Genomic DNA, 20,146 nt, shown 5'->3' with positions numbered 1-20,146 from the left:
ACACACACACACACACACACACACAAGCAAGCTCCTCTTCAGCTTGTAAGCCGATAAGAGTTATAAGAATGTTGTTTACTTCTGGAATGGACGTTTCTGAGTTCCAGGATAACACACATAAAATGTACGAGTTAAAAGTAGGTGTCAATTTCAGTCGTATTTGTGTTTTTTTTAATTCCAGTTTTCCTAGTTCACGTAACTTCCAAAAATCAAGGACGCAATTTCTGCAAAACATTGATGATGATGAAGATGATGATGATGATGATGATGATGATGATGATGATGATGATGATGATGATGATGATGATGATGATGATGGTGGTGGTGATGATGATGATGATGAGTCACATTTATGTAACTGAATCTGTTGAACCTCACAAATCGCTTAATGTCAGTCATTACCAATGGGAGAATCCATAAAATAAAAGTGCTCTCTCTCTCTCTCTCTCTCTCTCTCTCTCTCTCTCTCTCTCTCTCTCGCTCGTTCTCTCTCTCACACTCACTCACTCACTTCACTTTTTAAGCAATACTTTACTGATCTCTTTTCAGACAAAGACCTTGTGACAGACAGTTTCAGCGTGTTGCTCAGGGGCATACAGAAACTTTTCGACCGGGCCGTTAATGGGTCAATCAGAAGCCAGTACCTGTAAGTTCTAGATTATAAATAATTGTAACCATTATACGCCTTCCCCGACACAATTTAGATCATTCAGTTGGTTGTTATTTAGCCATAGCCCATTGGTATCAGGGCTCTACCTGATAATACATTCTAACTTTCCTGACTCTAATGATAACATAAGGGTCATACAATAATAAATGATTCCTCTAAAAATTTTATTTCTAAAGCATAATGCAATTTTGCATTATTGTTGTTGCTTCTGTGTCAATAGTGTGCACTTTCACAGTCTCTTAATCCTTCTCTCTCTCTCTCTTTCTCTCTCTCTCTCTCTCTCTCTCTCTCTCTCTCTCTCTCTCTCTTTCATTTCTCTTACACACACACACATACAGTCACACATATATACACACACATCCACACTTGTACACACACTTACACACACACCCTCTCATACTCTCTCGCTCGCTTCATGGTTTTATGGTGTGTTTATGTGTACAAATATCTATCTATCTATCTGTCTGTCTGTCTGTCTGACTGTCTGTCTATCTGACTGTCTGTCTGTCTGTCTATTTTTTGCGGGAGTATTTAGATAAATTTAAAAAAGAACACGAAAACATAATTTGAAGAAGGCACCAATTGCTTCTTCATCAATTCGCATAATACTTTGTCAGATGTACACAAATGTTCACAATATTTTCATCAGAGTAATCTCTTTCTGACTTTCTAATTTCTTCCAGGTGGGTGAGAAATATGGTGCACCCAGCTTCCGAACATCTCCGTTCCATGATCACATTTTGCATCAAGACCAACGAGGAACTGGAGAAACACTTTCGAGGGGTTGCCACCAAACAGGAACAGCTGCTGGCCAACTCAAGGGAGAAAGCAGAGATCCTTAAGGTAATTGTTTGTTACGTTCTTGTTTTCTTGTTTTGGGTTGGGTTGTTGTTGTTGTTGTTGGGTTTTTTTGGGGGGGGGGGGGTTAATTGTTTGTTTACTTGTTGGATATATTTTTGGGAGCTTTTTTGGGGTAGAGGTTCGTTTCACACCCCCAAATTTTTATTCCAACTGTTTAAAATAAGTTAAAATTGTCTTGAGTGCAGACGTTAGGGCAATTTGCATATTGGCCCCACAATGAAGTAGACCATGGATGTGCGTAGTACACGACGTAAGCTACGGACCTTTTCTTTAATGATAATTATTTCTAATGTTTGTTGGGTTTTTTTCTTCAGAGGGATATGGATGAACGGTTGGAAGTCCTGAAGAGTCAAATTGGTGAATTCCTCAACTTGGAGATTACTTCTGTCGAACATTATTTGCCAGAATTCAACGATTTGAAGCAGCTCTGTTCGGAGCCCCACTTCTTCGTCAAAAGGTATTTTTTTATGGTTTGGAAAATGTATCCACGTTCCATTTTTGTCTTATTGGATTAATGTGTTATGTGTTGACGATCTATGATTTGTTCCGTCATGTCACAAAGAGCGCTTGCCAACTATCAAAATGAACAAAATACGTCCTCACATGAAGCAGGGAAAAACAGAATTTTAAAATATTACCTTCAGTAATTGAACCATGGACATTCCTTCCCCTTACATCAACCCATGAATCTGAACATTTATTTTCAGTTCTATAATATTGAAAACCATCTTCTTTACTTTGATTCTAATTTTTTTCCTTGTTGTTGTTGTTTTTGGGGGGTTCGGTTTTGCCTTGTGTGTGTGTGTGTGTGTGTGTGTGTGTGTGTGTGTGTGTGTGTGTGTGTGTGTGTGTGTGTATGTGTGTGTGTATGTGTGTTTGTGGGGTTTTTTACTTTTAAATTTTGAGCACTGTTTTCACTCTTTCACAGAGAGAACCGACGTATGCTGGACGACAAAATCCTGATTAATCTTCTGAGATACGTTGATGGATTGGTGATGTCTGAGAATCTGTTGTCAGAAGTGGAAACCCATGTCTTGGAGGCTGTAAGTTACCTTTCCTTCTTTGTCTTGCCTTATAAAAATAATACTTTACCGAAAAATGTTAAATATTTGTTTTGAAATACTTTAAGAAAAAATTTGTAGAACATTGTTATTATTGTTTATTATGTTATTATTATTATAATCATTATTATTATCATTATTATCTTTATTACTATTATTGTTATTATATTATCATCATTGCTATTTTTGTTATTATCATTATCATCTTTATTGTTATTATTATTATTATTATTATTATTATTATTATTATTATTATTATTATTACTATTTATTGTGTTATTATTACTATTAATTACTAGTAGTATTGTCATCATTATTATTATCATATGTCATTATTGTTATTATTGATATGATATGCACTTTCCGTTCTCTACATATTATATTATTGTTCTGTAACAGTCGCTATCTTTTGTGTACAAACATTGACGAACAAGAGAATAGAAGATGAAAAGATGAAAAAAAATAGACAGAACTTGAGCTCGCTGCCACATTTTCCTGTTATGGCTGAATTTTTCGTTACTGCAGATTCAAAGTCACTTGGGACTGTACAAAAACCAGATCCGTGGTATCAAGAGGGCCCTTACCAGGGGGGAAGGGATTCGCGCCGATTCGATGAAAGACTTTGGAGTTTCTGTAGACTCTACCACATCTAACAGATCGTCGAATTCAGGCCAGGACATTGACGAGATGGACAGTAAGTGACATCTATCTTCTCTGCTTGAAGCTTGTACTTACTTTCCAGAAACCTTAGAATGTTTACGAATGTTAGATGATCTGTGAGGTAGGGATGGATTGTGGTCAGTCAATTAGTGTTCAACTTTCTCTTCATTAATTTATGGTATAAAAATTAATGCGCTGAAAGAAATTAAATCAGTTGGGTTATGGTTGTTTGTTTGTTGTTGTAGTTTCATTTTTATATTTCTTTGAAATAAATACAGAGGACTCAGTACTAATGATAAAAACAGAAACTTGCATCCGGACCTTATTATAATACCATTGCCTTAACCCTTTAAACGTGGTCTCCATAAACCTAGACAAGAAGAACATCTGCCTTACTACACACACCAATAGCTCTCGAAACTATGAGTAGAGTGCTGGTCTTTTGAACCAGTCTTTGAAACAACAACAAATCTATGGAATTTGTCATAGAATTCAGCAAACATACTCGATCTAGCTAGATCTATACTGATTACGTTGGTTTCTGATGAACAGCATATATGTATATGTAGGCCTAGATGTACAGAGAGAGAGAGAAAGAGAGATAGATAGATAGATAGATAGATAGATAGATAGATAGATAGATAGATATATAGATAGATAGATAGATAGATAGATAAATAGATGGGCGATAGACAGATAGATAGACAGACAGACAGACAGACAGACAGACAGACAGACAGACAGATAGATAGATAGATAGATAAGTCAATCAAGGCACTATAATTGTAACTGTTGTCATTCAACAGACCATCCAGACGGAGGGATAAAATCTCGTACTTCTAAGTTGGCTTTAGCTCTCCAATCATAACCGTCAAACAGTTTGCAGGTTAAACGCTGTTTGATTATGCTGTTACTAGCAGTGAGCCAAGTCCTCTAAAGTTATGGTGGGTTTTCTCAATTTGTCCCCAGCTATGATGCACTTTGACCCTGCTCGTTTGGCATCTGACGTGAAACTGTTTCTGGAAAAGAAGAAAACAAGTGGTGCTGCTGTCGGAAGCCCCCGCTATGACAAACAATCTGTTCGCCAACCTCTGTTCAGTAAGTGTGTCCTTTTATAACATAAAAACTCCATTCTTTTCAGTACTGTGTGATCTCATCTTTAGTTGCTAAGAAGTATTAGAAAACTACTCTGGTTTAGTGTACTTGAAGCAAATTACTACCTTGCTACCTGTTCAGCATTCACTGTTGAATAACAAGACAGTTTTTCGGTGTAATTTACTTAATAACCATTGACTTTTGAAGAAAATGGTGTGCAGAAGTATCTTCCTACAAATATACCAGTCCATTGGGTTGTGGTTATCTGGCACATTTCCGTGTTGCACATTTGCACCTTCTGTGAGAAAGAGAAGTTTTTTGCATTGTTTTTTATCTTACTGTGAATGAAGTTTTGTCAAAGGTATTTCAAACCTCTGTTCCGTTACATCACAGGTGTATTCAAGGACAAGCTTTTACACAAAAATGCAGACCCTTTAACGTTCCTGAAAAAACGGAGCAAAAAAATTGCGGACAGAATCAGACAAGATGACGCAATTATGACGAGTATTGTTTTTGGATACAGCGATTGGATCAGGAGTAAGTAGAACATTTTTTTCTGTTTGTTTTTTTTAATAAACATTGAAATTGTCTCTTTAGTTGGTAGAAAAGTCTTTTATCCTGATGCATTTCTTTTTCTTCGTTTAGTTGCCTATTTGGTGGGAAGCGTATTCTTTCAGTAACTTTGTATTTATCAACGTTCCTTACGATTTACTAAACATAATGTGTCAAGAATATCTTCATCCAGAACCGCTTTCATAATGTCTGTCGAGTCGGTGCTACAGTTTAAGGTCATTAATTTTGTTAATGCAGCTTTAAAAAGAAAGTTGATTTTATGCCCATTGAATATTTTCCAGAAAATTTCTCGTGTCTTTCCAAAATTATAAACATTTTTCAAGGTTCAACCTTTGTGGCCCATATTAGAAACTGTTTTCTGCTTTACGTTGGTCTGTAACATCCATACAGAATTAAATATGTTTTCAAAAGGACATTATAGGTGTTGATCCCCCCCCCCCTCCCCCAACAAACAAAAAATGACAAAAATTGCCCAACGCCCAGAAAAATGCTGGTGTCTTTGATTTCTTTGTTTTGACGAGCACCTGATCTCACCACGTTGTGCACATTTTCCTATCATCACTAGGTCTGTGCCCATTCTCCTTCTGACTGTTTCCAGATTCCCTAATTATTTTTATTGTTGTGCCCAATTCCCTATTTTTCCTTTCTAACTGTTTTCGTCGAAATTCCAGAATATGTGGAGAGAGCGGTGGAAAGCATCCCCATGTTCATAGCTGTCAATATGAATCTCATGGACCAGATCCGAGAACATCGACTTCTCTTTCAGAGAGACAAAGAGCTGCTCAAGGAAGTGATGGACAAACTTGAGCCATTCAGAAACCATCTCAAAGGTAGGCAAATTGAAAGATCGCTCCAGCTATACCGCATTCTGTTTTTGCCGAGGGTTTTTCTTGTTTTTATTTTAAATGACAATTCATCTTCTTGCATGGTCAGCTTTCATTGTTTCAAAAAAATTTCTAAAATTGTTTCTCTGTCTTTACGGGACGCTCGGTAATATGTCCCCTTGTCCCCAAAACCTAAAGCCCTCCTTTCGGCTCTGGTTGGATGAATGACTCCACAGTTTATTTCGACCATTGAACTATGAATGTGATGCATCGTCCAAAAACCCAGACGTCTGTGCATACGTCTGACACTTCTTGGGCACCACGCCAGTTGAATGCTGCAGACGAGAAGATTTCTTTGAGTTTCTTGCTTTGGGAAAATGCTAAATATGTGTCTTCCAAAAAATTGAAGGGGCACTGGTCAATCGAAAAGATGTTTTAGAGACCGTGCTTGAACAGCAACAAAATTCTGTAAAGAAAGTGACGGATGCTTCATTTTAGAAGTAAAATAATCTTATTTCCTCAAAAGTTTTTATTAATAGTCAGACCTATTGGATTTGAATGCCCTACCGTTGACAGCCTTCTAGATTTTAGCCTTGGGTTTAGAAGAAGGAAAAGAAGAAAAATAAAAAAGATGTGGATTAGGAAACGCAGGAGCAGGAATACATTACAGCAGCAGTTACAACAGCAGCAAAATTAAAAGCTAAGGTAGCATGCTAGCAGCTGGACTCACGGGACAGAAAAAATTCCTCATTTGTCCCGTCGGTTACCAAAACTAAATACGTCCCAGAATTTGAAAAAGGTACTTTTTTTTTATGACTGCATTTAATATGATTCTTAATATGTCTTTTAAATGTTCTGATCATTTAAAGTTGAAATGAATTAATTGATATTGAGTTACGGTGTTTTCATTGTAAGAAAGTATAGTCCAAAGGTCATGTCAGTTACCGTGGAATAGCGAGGCAGCAAAGTACTAAGAAAGCGTGGCAACAAATTATAATGTGTCTTTCTTTTGGCCAGGTTACGGCTCTCTCTATATGAGCGATGTCAATGCTGAATCTCTGGCCTTCACCATTGACCGACGCACTAGCTCCGTCACCTTGCCAGACTCCATTGGAGTCACAAGAAACCCACACAATGACTCTGGCTTTAGAGGCAGCGGCAGCAGCAAAAAGAGAGTGAAAAGTGAGTATATTTTGTTTTCTCTCTCTAGCATTAGTCGTACTGGGTGGAGCGATGTTCTCTTGGCTCGACTGCGGAGAAGCTATTGCTTTGATCTTATTTCTTTGCACTATGACCACCACGGCGGAGCCAACAAATTTTTTTTTGCGAGCCTAAGGACCAAATGGTGTTTATAAAAAAAATTGTGACAATACTGAAACCCTGACCCTAACCCTAACCTTGTTACGTTAAAAACAAGCATTGTTTGGGTCTGTCAGATCCCTCTCTGCACAAACTAGGTTTAACCCAGTAGAAAAATGCTATGACAGTATACTTCCAAAATTCTCATGATTATAATTGGCTCCACCGCGTTGTCTGCAAGGCGACATCTCCTCCGGGATGCTCAAGTTTCCAAAGTTTCTGACCATCTTGCAGTCTAGGAGTGGGTTCTTCGTATGAAGCTTCACACTCTTTTTCTGGGTCACATAATTTATACAGCTAATATGTTTTCTTATTATTGTTGGATTTTTTCTGCTATGATGGTGTATTCTTTGTTTGACTGTCAAAACACTTGCATTTTTTCCGTATGTTTGTTTTTGTTAAATATGTTTTGCTGTGGCTTTTGTTGGTATATTTTGTTGTCGTTGTTGTTTATCTGTTAAAAAGTATTATTTCTTTTTGCTTTAAAAAAGTCTATTTCAACATTGTTTTATTTACTGTTTGTTTTGTTGTTGTTGATTGGGAGAATGATAGGGAAGGGGTGGGGAGGGGGGTCGAAATGAGAGATCTAGGTCGATTTTATCTCTGTATGTTGACGTTTGAGCGCCTATAAAATGGCACCATGCACTAAATGCTGCTCCTGAATCTGAGAACATTATGGAACGTTTTAGACTCTGTCTGGGCTCTTATAAAATTAATATAATGTGTGTGAAGCCTAATGGTTCTCTACGTAAAATGAGGCCATAATTGAATTGAATTTTTTTTTTCATTCTATCAACATTATACCATCATTGCTGATGTAATTTTGTTGATCATCTGTCATCACAACTTCCTCGGTGCTTAGAAACTGAACTTGAATAGGAGATCTAGTAAAGGTAATTTTTCGATAATAATAATCCAGCAATTTGACCTAAAAATGCTGAAATTATGCTTAACAATCAAATTTATTATTCTAAAATTTCCAACCCCAGCCGTCGGAGAAAGTAAGTAAAAGCTGTACTTTCCCCATAATATTATACGTTCATATTGTGAACCCTTCCCGACTATGTTGCTGTATAGACCAATATTTTTGATTAGTTAGTATTGTACTTAACCCATTTCTTCATCTGCATCTTGTCTTCACTCTGTCGTAGGCATATCAGTTAAATTGCAGTCACTGAAATGGATTCCTTCCTGTGAGAATAGTATTTGCTCAGGTCGATCATTTATTCCTTGTTCTTCCATACAGGCCTTCACACTTGCATGCTAATAAAAAGTGTTTAAAGCGCAAGAAGTCGCGACAAATAAGATTTCTGGTGGAAATCAAACTCCCTGTAGAAGATAGAGACACTGTCAGTTAACCATTGTCACGACTTGTTTTGCTTTGATTTCGCTGCCTCAGAATTACAAAGTTCTATCTGCTCAGTACCCAGTTTTGAGAAATTTGACTTCTCAAGAATTTGCGATTCACATCTTTTCGAGCTTTTTTAATGCTATTCTTAGAATATCTTGAGAATGACTTCAAATAATCGTATGATTCTGACAGAGTAGATAAAACATTTAGTTTCTGATCTCATAGTCTATATAACTCAAAAAGGGTCAGATAGAACTTTGTAATTCTAAGTTATTGATTTATTCTGGTCTAAAATGGCATCGCTTTGGTCTGATCAACTGCTACTAACATGCAACAGTTGTTTTAATACAGTTATTTTTACAATGTATCTCGGTAAGTTCCAGGGCACTGTAAATGCAAATGGTTACGGTGGAAGAAGGGATGGGAAGGATTTTTTTTCTTTATATTGGGGGGGGGTGAGTGGGTAATCGTTTCCCTCTTTCTTTATGTTAAATGAAAAGGATCAATGATTTAGTTTTCATTTCGCGACTTTGCACTTTAAGCTTCCATTCCCTAAATACAGAAGAAGAAGACGAAAAGGAAGAAGAAGAAGAAGAAGAAGAAGAAGAAGAAGAAGAAGAAGAAGAAGAAGAGGAAGAGGAAGAGGAGGTGGAAGAGGAAGAAGTGACTCCATTAGCCTGGAACTTGAAAACAAATGTTTCATCTGCGCTTTGATAACCAACGCCTAGTTAACAACAGAAAAAGTTTCGCTGTAAGAAGATTTTGGAAAAATCAGAAGCAGGGTTACTAGAGTGCTCGAAAGCTTGACTAACTTAATATTGCCAATAAAATGGTTGCTGTGCTTCTGAATCACAACTGTCAGCAGAGTGCTCAATACGAGACGAATGTCCATATTGATGAGCCAAACATTTTGTTTTTAATTATGTATTATTCGTGATCCTTGATTCTGCCAAACGTAAAATGGAACGACGCGGCATAATGCAGGAGTATGTCTACAGAAATTATAAGCTATAAAGTTTGCCATAATTTTTCCAATATTGATGAAATGATTGTGATGTTAGGAAATGACATGATGTTCCAGAATAATATACAACACAGAAGGGCGGTCTCAGATAATTCAAAAGTGGGTTTGTTTAACACTTCGCCCCCAGGGGACGCCGAACGGCGACGGTTTGTACCCGCAACTCACTTTTCCACTCGAGACACCGATCGGCGAAATGGCAACAAAAACGTTGTAGTAGTAATGATCTCCTTATATTTATATGCACATTTGTTAAAGCTATAATTTCCTTTCCGAGTAGTCTATGTGATCTTTGGGGGCAAAAATAAACCCAGTGTGTTTGCAATTGGAGTGAATCTTTTTTTTTTTTTTTTACTTAAATGTCGAGTAGACCTAGCTTGAGTGCTGCTTTACACTATGATGAGGATTCGGGTAATGAATGTGCCAGCTCTTATGCTTGCAGTTTCGATTTCAAAAGGTGAACATGTGTTCATCACGTTTAATGTTCTCAATACCCTGAAAATGTCTTAATAATTAGAATATATTGCCGAGATACAGGTTCAGTACTGATGTAGGCCTACCGCATCTGCATCCTGGTACGTGGGGACAACGTTTTTTGCGTTCTGCGCGCTGGGTGGGTGGACAGTGTTAAAGCACATTGAACCTAACCGTGTCTTCATGCTTGCAAAGGATTTGAGTTCTAATACCACTTGAAGAAGACATTGTTTGCGTGGCATCGTAGTTAAATCAGACGGGAACCCCAAATCCCCCCCCCCCAACCACCCCTTTTTTCCCCACCCTCTTCAGAACGTTGTATAACTGTGACGTGATGTATACCTTATGCCCATGCCGCACAGTTGTGTAAGGCTGGAAGTTATACAAATCTCCAAGAAATACTGTGTGTGTTTATTTGTGTATGTTTGTGTGTGTGTGTGGGTGTTTGTTTGTGTGTGTGTGTGTGTGTGTGTGTGTGTGTGTGTGCGTGTGCGTGCGTGTTTGTGTCTGAAAGGAAACAATCAATGATAAGTGACCTATTTAAACTTAATGCTAATAAAACTAAAAGCATTGTCATGAATTCCCCAAAGCATGCCACACCACCCCAGCATCTTCCCCCAAGCAATACCAATGTCGTTTTTAAGAGTTATGGAAGAGAGTCGCTTTCTGATTGCTTCTTAGTCTGACTTTAATTTTTTTTTCAGCCTAACCCCATGCAGACATGCTTCAGAGATTGAATAAGATAGACCCTATAGTTGTTGTTTTTTTATATTCGTATTTACTCGTCTGCTTTTATGTTTAATGTTAAGAATTTCCCACTCAACAAAGGGAAGTTATTAGAACGCATGCTTACTTATAGCTGCGTTCCAATAAGTAGCTTCTCGTTTATATAGTCATTTCAATGTTTAAAAAAATAACACTCAGTTTTTATTACCATTTTTTTTCAAATATATCTCTTGGCTACATAGACCCAAAAAATGTTAGAACCAGCACTGTGATTGACTTAAGTAAACTTTTCTATTTTTGCACTCAGTTTAGTTTTTAGTTTATACTTAACGCCGTTTTCTACATAGATTTGTTAATTTTGGGGAAACACTCAGTTACAACGCCTGAGCGTGTATTAAGGAGTAAGACATTTGAGAGCTCACATCAATAATGAACATGAAAATCTTATATCAGACTTCTGTAGGATTGAACCCCCTGCCACTTGATTTCTGTGTAATTGTGTTAATCACTACGTCACTTGACCCTAACACATTACCGACGTCATCAGTCTTTGGAAAAGTTGGTCATTGCAAGAAGTGAAGTGTAATTGAAATTGCAGCCACGCAATGAGCCCGTGAATTAAGGAATTGAAACTGACCTCTCGATATTCAGCTCTGCTCGTATACCGAGGTAGGCCTACTCCGGCTCGACCAACCGGTCTTTCAAGGGGGGGGGGGGGGGGTTAAGGCCGAGGGCAATATAAAAAAAATCTTTGTGCCAATAAAAAGTGTATCTTCTGCCTAAGCAAACGGTCAGAGAGTTACGAGTCGATAAATTGTGTGATCAATTCACTCGATCGATTACTTTTTGTTGTGTTTGCTCCCTATGGAAGATCTAACGGGTAATTAATATCAACGAATACTCACTTTCTACGAAAAGAAAAGTAAACACAAATAAGAATACATATTATTTTAGTAAAATGAAAAGAAAACGACTTCAAAAAAATTGTGCAAATCACCGGTCGTCATTTTTACACTTTTTAGCTAGGAAAAGGTAAAGAAAAGTAGTCGACAGAGTAATTGAATTTAAGAAGTTACGGTTGCTACATAATCCCAAAAATGTTCGTGCACTAAAACTGAAACCAGTCGCTTACCCATGAAATTCTGTCAATGTCTCTATCTAGGCTTCTGGGCTCGCCTACAGCTGGCTAATCTGTCAGTTGACGATCAACCGCTTCCAGTTGTTGTCAAGACCTACACCCATGAGATGGGAGACAGGACCGTGCTGTCGGAGATAGCGGCACTCAGGTGGGTTTTAATTACGCCTAATGTATGGCTTTTCCTTTAACCCCTTCGCTGCCAGGACCAACGCAGTCTTGAACTATTTCGTAGGGTTACAGAGCAAGTCTGACAGTGAAAGGGTTAAACATTAAAAAGTACGCCCATCATAACCTTGGTGGACAAGACAAGAACAGAAAAGTATATTTAGCTAGGGATTATATAGCAGTGAGTTTTACAAAACTACTAAAAGGGTTTATTATGATTAAATTTATACCCGTAAAAGGATGAACAAATGCACTGGAAAACGATTTTAAAGTTATGAAATAGTCATCCATACGTCTAATCTACTGAAGATCATGCTTGTAAAAATAGAATTATATACTTTCTTTTCTGGAGATATAATGTTGTTGGTAAAAAATACGCCAGCATCAATACCAATTAACGAAGCTGAGTGGCATATTATGTTTAAAAGCAAAAGATATCACTTTAGACCCTGCTTCTTAACCATCCTCGCTGTTAGAATTTATATATATATATATATATATATATATATATATATATATATAATGTATATATATAATATTATATATTATATATATTATATATATACGTATATATACATATATATATATATAAATATATATAATTTATTTATTTTTTTTATATATATACATATATATATATATAATAATATGTGTGTGTGTGTGTGTAAATACAAACCATACAAAAAAAAATCGATCAGTGTCCATTTCATTCCCTTCAGTGTCACATTTTATCTTGATTTTATCTCTCAACGTCAGGTGTTTGGACCATGAGACGATTGCACCGTTCTTCGGTATGACCAGGCTGAAAATCGCGAACGTTGTCCCTGGTGACGAGCAGGACAATGACGACGCCGAGGTTCCAAGAGTCAGCGCCTTCCTTTTCAAAGGTTTCCTGGTCTCTGCTCGGCTCTACAATCGGGACAACATAGACTCGATCCAAGAATGGACCCCTCGTATGATTACGTCCCTTCTTCAAGGACTTTACTTCATTCATAGAGAGGGGATGGTTCATATGGAGCTCAACTTGGACACTGTCATGGTACGTGTGTGTTCCATGTGGTTCTTTGATGTCATTGTCATCAGAATCATCGTTGTCATCATCATCATCATCATCATCATCATCATCATCATCATCATCATCATCATCATCATCATCACCATCATTTATGTGTGTGCATGTGTGTGTGTATGCCCATATGTGTGTGCGTGTGTTTGTGTGTGTATGTGTATATGTGTGTGTGTAAGTGGATGGTTGGAGGGCGCTTGTGATAAAATCTCATAATTTCTGTCGTCTTTCTTTTGGCAGTACTGAAGAATAATTTTTGCAGGCATTGCTCCTCTCTAGCTCTGGCAAGTGCAATAGTCACAATTGTGAGGCATCGTGGTGAAAGCAGGCACTCGTCAAAAAAATGAAATCAAAGAACTGGCATATTTCTGGCCGTTGAGCAATCTTAATGTTGCTCAACACTTTCTATATTCATTTAAAAACATATTTCTGTGTAGATTTTACTGAATGAAAAACCTTGATTAAAAGCACAAAAGTACTCATTTTTTTCACCCAACGCAAGATAAATTAACAGTGTTTGAAATTATACCAATATCCCCATACGCCCAAAAATGAACAAGCGCCTGATTTTCCACCACGTCATGACACAATTGTTTTAATATTTCTAGGTCGACAAATACAACGGAAATGTGAAACTCTGCCATATCTGCAAGCCTCGGGCTGCGGTACTTCCTGAGAATCGCCACAATGTTCCGACTCACCAGTGTGTGTGCCTGTCCCCTCCCGTTCTGGATGGTCACAGCTACGAGTCCACCGATGACATTTACGCCTTTGGCCTTCTGCTGTGGGAAATCCTCTTCCCTCAAAGCCCGCTGCCTTTCCACGAGGAACGACAGTGGCCCCTGGAGACGTTCATCGAGAAATGCCACCCGTCTGCCATGCTGGCAGATGATCTGGACGCCCTCCCCGCCTCGACAGAAGTCCAAACTGTGCTGAGAGGGACTCTGTTAGTGAGCAGAGGATCGTCCGCCATGTCCATAAGCGCCATACAAAGGTTAATGGATGGCTATTTTTATCCTTTACGAAATGCGCCTACTTCTAACGAGGATGATGATAGTGACGGAAATTTAGAAGAGAAAATGGCGAGATTAGTGTCAAGGAGGTCACTATCGTAATTAAAGGGGGAAAAAATACCTCCGGCGATAGAACAATCTCCCTTATCGCTCATTAGGAATGTATGAATTTATCGTTCTCAGAATTGTTAAAAGGGTAAAACAATAACAAAAAAACTAGAGGCGAATGACTTTACACTATTATTTAAAGAAGAAAAAATATTTCACAGAAAAAAAGAAAAGCCAGTTCAACCGCAAAAAGAAGAACTTGTACAACCATACATTAACTATATACAAAAACATATTAGTACTTACTGACACACTATAACTAAGAATTTTAACAAACGAAAGCTTGATCTTGAAAGCTTACTTAAAGCTTTGCATTGCGATCGCAGTAGCTATTGAAGCAAACTGCAGGAAAAAGTCACCTTGTTTTGCTGCATTTGCACATCTACTAAAACAATGGCACTTGGCCCTGTACCCATCTCCCCCACCTTCTTCCAATACAATCCCCCACCCCTCTTTCCCTGCTTTATGTGATAATTGAGGCTCAGGGCACTCAGAGTAAAATATAATTAATCATTATAATTTCTGTCTCATCTGTCTGGCTTTGCGCTGTGGCCTAAATACTGTCATTGTCTACTGGAATCCGTTGCGGTTCTTTAAAGAAAATGACTCAATAACTAATGCTTTGCAGGTTTTATTCATGTTACCGAATGTTTGGCCTTTATCCAAGTCTCATACTGATTATACCGTTAAGCTAACTCAAAAACATATCGACCTCACGATGCGCACATGGCTTCCCTGTACTGTCTGTCGAACATGTATAAGACAATCTCTTGTACAAACTGCCACTTCACATTTCTTGACTTGCAGTTTTTTTGTGTACTCTATAATGGCACTCTATAAGACGACCACCTGTCTATTACGGCTACTTTTCTCCTCGACAATTGGTGTCCATCGTGGACAATTTCGTCTACATAATACATGTATATATACATCATACTATTAAAATCTTTTAATACACCGGAAAGGGTGGGGGACGGAGGGATTGCTGTGAATGGGTGGGCGTGAAAGTGAGTGGCAAACATTGACAGAAGGTACTTTTAATGCGGCATGACATCGGAATTGTAAAAGGTTTCAGTTTCTTTAAAAGAGATTATAGGGCATTAAGCGTTGATTTTCCCGAAACCAGCCTAACTGATGCACGCTACACCCCACACATTACTTCGATTCCGGCTTATGTAAATATCATTAACATAACTCACCCTGACGTAAAAGTTTACAAGATTTGCTGCCACTGGACCGACGGTCTAGATAACAGTAAACCTTTAAATGATTTTTCCCCTAGCTCTGTGTAACTCACTGATGGGCTTTTTCTTTTCGCATTAGGCTGCAAGGGATAGATGTTCATCTTATTAATATGTTTGATACAGTTAATTTAAAGTATGACTGATTACGATCTACACAACTATGTGAAAGGAAAATTCCGCGCTTCTCTTTTTGTAAAAAAAAAAAATGAGCCCCGAACCTTCATTGATGATATTCTCCTCACAGGTATACACTTTTTTCTTCTATTTTTGGTTTGTTGTTGCTTAAATTGTGATGAACGAGTATTAACCCTATCCACTCACGCTCACACACGCACACACACACACACACACACACACACACACACACACACACACATACACACACACACACACACACACCCCTTCTCCCGACCATTCTTTGATTTACGCCTTGTGTTCTAATGCGGTTGCCATGCTCAGTTCCCTGTGTAATCCAGTGTACCTTCAATTTTCCCCGCAATGCTTTGGCAAGGGTCTACTTGAGGTCTCGCTTAATACAATAAGGTAAAGTTGTCTTTCGCGCTTGGCGTTATAGCTATCCCCATGTTGGCCTCACAGAAAGTTTTTTTGTTCTGTTTTGTTTTGTTTTGGTAAGTGTGTTACGGCGCATATGAGCTCGCGGGACTCATAAACGTTTTTAGTTTGGTAGCAATTCATTTTGAATTTTGCCCAGGCGGCGGCAGAAGCCTACTCTCATTGATTTTGGACCACCAATGAATCAATAACGTGCACAATTTGCCCAAGGGACATCCGAGATCTTTCGCTCTTAGCACAGAGAGTGGAGACCCCGGATGTGTGTATAGGTCTGGTAAGTTCCGAATGGAGACCTCAACTAGACCGTTCCTAAAAATCCCTCAGATAATATGCATATTTGTCATCGCTTATTTATTTGTGTTCAGTAATGAAAGCTTTTTCATGTGATATGATGTCTCTTAAGTATAGTAGGGTACTTCATGCATGTTCTGTTTTTGGAATGTGTGCTTGAAGAAGTAGTGAATGTGAAGGAAGTCTGGCAACAGCAATGACAGCATGGTACTTAAAACATCGTGTCTCTTTTAGTTTATTTACAGTTTTGTGCAAGTAGTCATTACCAATGTTACAGTTTTTACAAGAATCTGAATGTGCAACGCTATCATTCCAACTGCTGATTTTAAGGTATCGAACAGTATATTACACGTAATATTGCAAAAATTTTAAAAATAACACTGTTTCCTTTGTAAAGTTCACATTCATGTTTTCGTGCTTATCTAAAGAGAACAGAACAAAATAGACGGTTAATGCGTTGGATACCATCCTTTGCATCGTGGAATCGATCACAATCTTCAGTGCAGAAAAAAAAAACAAGTGTTACAACACCAACAAAAAGTTTAAAATAATTGAAGTAAAGAATATCATGGCTAGGTCAAATCTGAAAACAAGTGCAGCGTTTTCCATGCTTGATAAGAATGCCAGCTTTTGATATGTGCAGATATTTAGGGAAAGGAACAACTAAAAATCAATGATCTAAAAAGTATCTGTTTGTCATTGTTGTTGATGTTGCTGTTGTTGATGTCATACTATTATTTGTTATTGCCGTTGTTGTTGATGATCGTGGCGGTGATGGTGCTGTAGATGTTGTTATTGAGGTTGCCTTCAATCCACTTGCTTTTCTGTGTTTTTTGCTATTTGGCCTAAATGTTCTCTGAATAAGGCAGAGTTTCCGATAAGTTCTTCCTCTTTGCTGTATAATATTCTGTCCAAGTTGACGATGGTAAGAAAAATGTATTGCCTAAGTTCCTTGGAGCGAGTAATAATGCGCATATCTGTTTATCTATATTGTAAAAACTGTTAAATTAGCGTACTAACCGTATTCCTCTGATGATCTAACTGTCGTTGTTGGCTGATGTTTTCTGTTTTGTCACGTTTTATCTAGTACGTTTAATTTGTATCTTTAATTGCTTTGAGCATTAATTCAAATTTTTTTAAAGTAATATGAGGACTGCGATAAACATGTAATATAATCAATTTTGAGACGATATGAAATATTGTTGCTGAAGCTTACTGCATTATGGTAACCCATGCGTCATTAATGCTTGAATGTGCACTAACATTAGTATTTTCAAAAGTTTTTGTTTGTGTACTTTTGAAAACAGTCGTTACCAATGTTATGCTTGTTGCAAGGATCATAATATGTAATATCCGCATTCCAATAGCTGTATTTGTTTTCATAGAGGGAAACAGGTTGTGTAATCAGGCTAAAACGACCTCAGTTTTATTCGATTCTAACCGTAATACCTTATCTTCTAAAAGGATTTTGATTGATGGACGGAGGTAATCGTATCGTGTGGATACACATAGAAATACAATTTCCCCAACCCCCCTCCCCCCTTCCAAATACTTACAACCCGATTTAAACAAAATTTAAGTGTCAAAGATAGAAACAGTCCTTCCATTCACTCAATCCAGCACATCTAGTGGAAAAAATGTTTCAATTGATCACATTCTTGATTTGACCTCAGTACGAAAAAAGTAGTAAGAAACAACGTTTATAATTAACATTTTTTTCACTTCACTGGTTGGTACGCAAGATGGTGGAAAAAGCAAACGGTTATTCCTTATTTTGTTCAAAGGTATTCGTTTCAACGAAACCTTTTCTCCAATTAATCTTTTGAACCCCCCTCCCCTTTTTCCCCCAAAGCAACTGTGTTCAGATATCGAGCAGATTCTTGAGATTACAAACTTTATTTCTGCCAATACTTGATGAAAAATCAGCAGATTATCACATTTTTTAAGCAAATGTATATTATTTTACAGTGTGTAATTTGATGTGTTGTAAAGAAAAACGGATGAAATTAAAAAGACATCTTTTCTTCAGCTGTGGTTATGCATGTTATTATTTTGGTGTGTTTTGTGGACATAATGAAGATTATGAATGGATACAAATTCTTTGACAGGACACCAAAACGCTATGTTGTCTCTTAGAAAGAAAAACAAAACTCTCCGGCTTTTAAGCTTCTTCTATTTCTCTATTTGATACATAAATTTCTTGCTCACAGTAGAAGGTAAATAAGATATTTCAACTCCTAGTACGGTATATTCAGTTGTGTAGAACAAAGAAAGAAATATATTAAGAATACTGGGGGGCACTTTGTTTCTACTGTGACGTGATAGAAAATATGGTAGTGGCTAAAAAGATGCGAAAACGGATGTCTATCCAGTGATGCAAGGTCCAGACAATGGACTAATGTTTTGTTTTATTCAAGGTGGCTTCCTACCTGAAGTATGTGGAGCATGGACATTGCGTAATCCCCTGAGAATCTTTACCCATCAACTGCTGCTTGTCCCAAGTTTGACAAAACCATTCTTAGTCAACCCGTGCCTTGTATTTCCCTATTATTGTGCTGCACACCTTCCTCCCAATAATATGCTGCTTCATCTTGTCTGCTTTTCTATGTTCATGTACGTCCAGGTTGTTTTGTTATTTTTCATCAGCAGGTACAGATTGTTTGTAGTTGTATCTTATTTTCACTGGGTTGTTGCTTTTTAAAGGTGTTATGACTTTTTCCAAGAGGCCAAAACGTAACAGCGTATAACCATATTCTTCTCAACTTTAGTTTGATTACGGAAACTGGTAAACAATTAACTAAATTAAGAGCATCCTTTTGAAGTTGAAAACAAAACGACATCAAAGCACAGATTTCAGCCTGCGTGTTATATGCCTAATGGAAACAAAAAGCTAGACGACTTTTCCACTGTGTCGTAATAAGGGTTGTTTTTTTAATAATTTGTATGTTTTTCCTGGTCGCCTTTTTTCTTTTTCCAGCATTTCCAAAGAAAACAAATGTTTATGGAACCTTCAAAGAGTTTCTTTTCATGTAAATAGTTGTTCCGTAAGAGCGGTTTTCTTTGTTTAGCCATGTCTTTCAATACAATGCTGTGCATTTGTCCCAACAGAAACATACAGATACTGTTCTGTGATTCTCAGAACGCCTTTTCACAAGGACTCATCTAAAAATTCAACCTCGTGTCCTTTTGTTTGGTCAATAGCAATACTTGTAGTGCGACATTTGGGATCTTTTTAGAATCAGCTCCGAAGTTCGTCTTAATCTTTTGAACAAGTTAGAGGATGAGTATGAGAATAGCATTACTCAAGCCTCAAAACGATTGGATAAAATGCGATTTTACAAAGTTACGGTCCTTTGTGTCAGAGCTGTTCGCAAACTGAGTGAAGCTATTTAATTGCTATGGCATTTTACTGCTACTGGTGTGGTGGTGGTCTAAATATCTGAAAATATTCATTGGGTTGTTTTGTCATGGGGTGATTATTAGAGTTGGTTATATGTGTGCTGCTGATAATGCTGACGGTCACCTGACAATATGAATGGTAAAAACGGCCGTGTTGCTGTTGTTGTTGTTGTTGATGATGATGATGATGATGATGATGAGAGGAGGAGGAGGAGGAGGAGGAAGAAGAAGAAAAAGAATGTTGCCATTATATTCTTTGGATAAAATTTCCCCTAACTGTATCAAAATACAACTTGGCTGATGGACGTGCAAACTGCAAAACAGTCAGAACTGATTTTTTTACTGAAGCAAATAATCAAGGAGTGCATTTCCTGGAACACCATTTCGATCATTAGTGCGCGCGCAATCACACACAAATATTCTTCTGTAATATAAATCTGTTCCTTGTGGCTTTATTGTTACCGTTATTGGGGG

The 20,146-nt window shown here is 37.6% G+C and overlaps 1 protein-coding gene across 4 annotated transcripts in view; it reads left to right on the top strand.

The window, feature by feature from the left end:
- The window catches only part of LOC101861042, a 61,723-nt gene that overhangs the window by 34,034 nt on the left and 7,543 nt on the right, over window positions 1–20,146 (top strand). For 3 of the 4 annotated variants that reach the window (XM_005098700.3, XM_005098699.3, XM_005098702.3), the window contains 13 exons: window positions 550–646; window positions 1,354–1,513; window positions 1,846–1,988; window positions 2,460–2,574; window positions 3,118–3,286; window positions 4,222–4,350; window positions 4,741–4,884; window positions 5,592–5,750; window positions 6,762–6,926; window positions 8,093–8,104; window positions 11,838–11,961; window positions 12,735–13,017; window positions 13,653–14,038. In XM_005098700.3, the coding sequence (XP_005098757.1) occupies window positions 550–646; window positions 1,354–1,513; window positions 1,846–1,988; window positions 2,460–2,574; window positions 3,118–3,286; window positions 4,222–4,350; window positions 4,741–4,884; window positions 5,592–5,750; window positions 6,762–6,926; window positions 8,093–8,104; window positions 11,838–11,961; window positions 12,735–13,017; window positions 13,653–14,038 (2,086 nt within the window). The remainder of the gene's footprint in view (window positions 1–549; window positions 647–1,353; window positions 1,514–1,845; window positions 1,989–2,459; window positions 2,575–3,117; window positions 3,287–4,221; window positions 4,351–4,740; window positions 4,885–5,591; window positions 5,751–6,761; window positions 6,927–8,092; window positions 8,105–11,837; window positions 11,962–12,734; window positions 13,018–13,652; window positions 14,039–20,146) is intronic. The other variant, XM_005098701.3, reaches the window with a different exon arrangement.

The sequence above is a fragment of the Aplysia californica genome, unplaced genomic scaffold, assembly GCF_000002075.1.
Source record: "Aplysia californica isolate F4 #8 unplaced genomic scaffold, AplCal3.0 scaffold00191, whole genome shotgun sequence".
Lineage (NCBI taxonomy): Eukaryota > Metazoa > Mollusca > Gastropoda > Aplysiida > Aplysiidae > Aplysia > Aplysia californica.
Note: the sequence above shows the minus strand (reverse complement) of the source record. Positions and strands in the feature narration are given on the sequence as shown.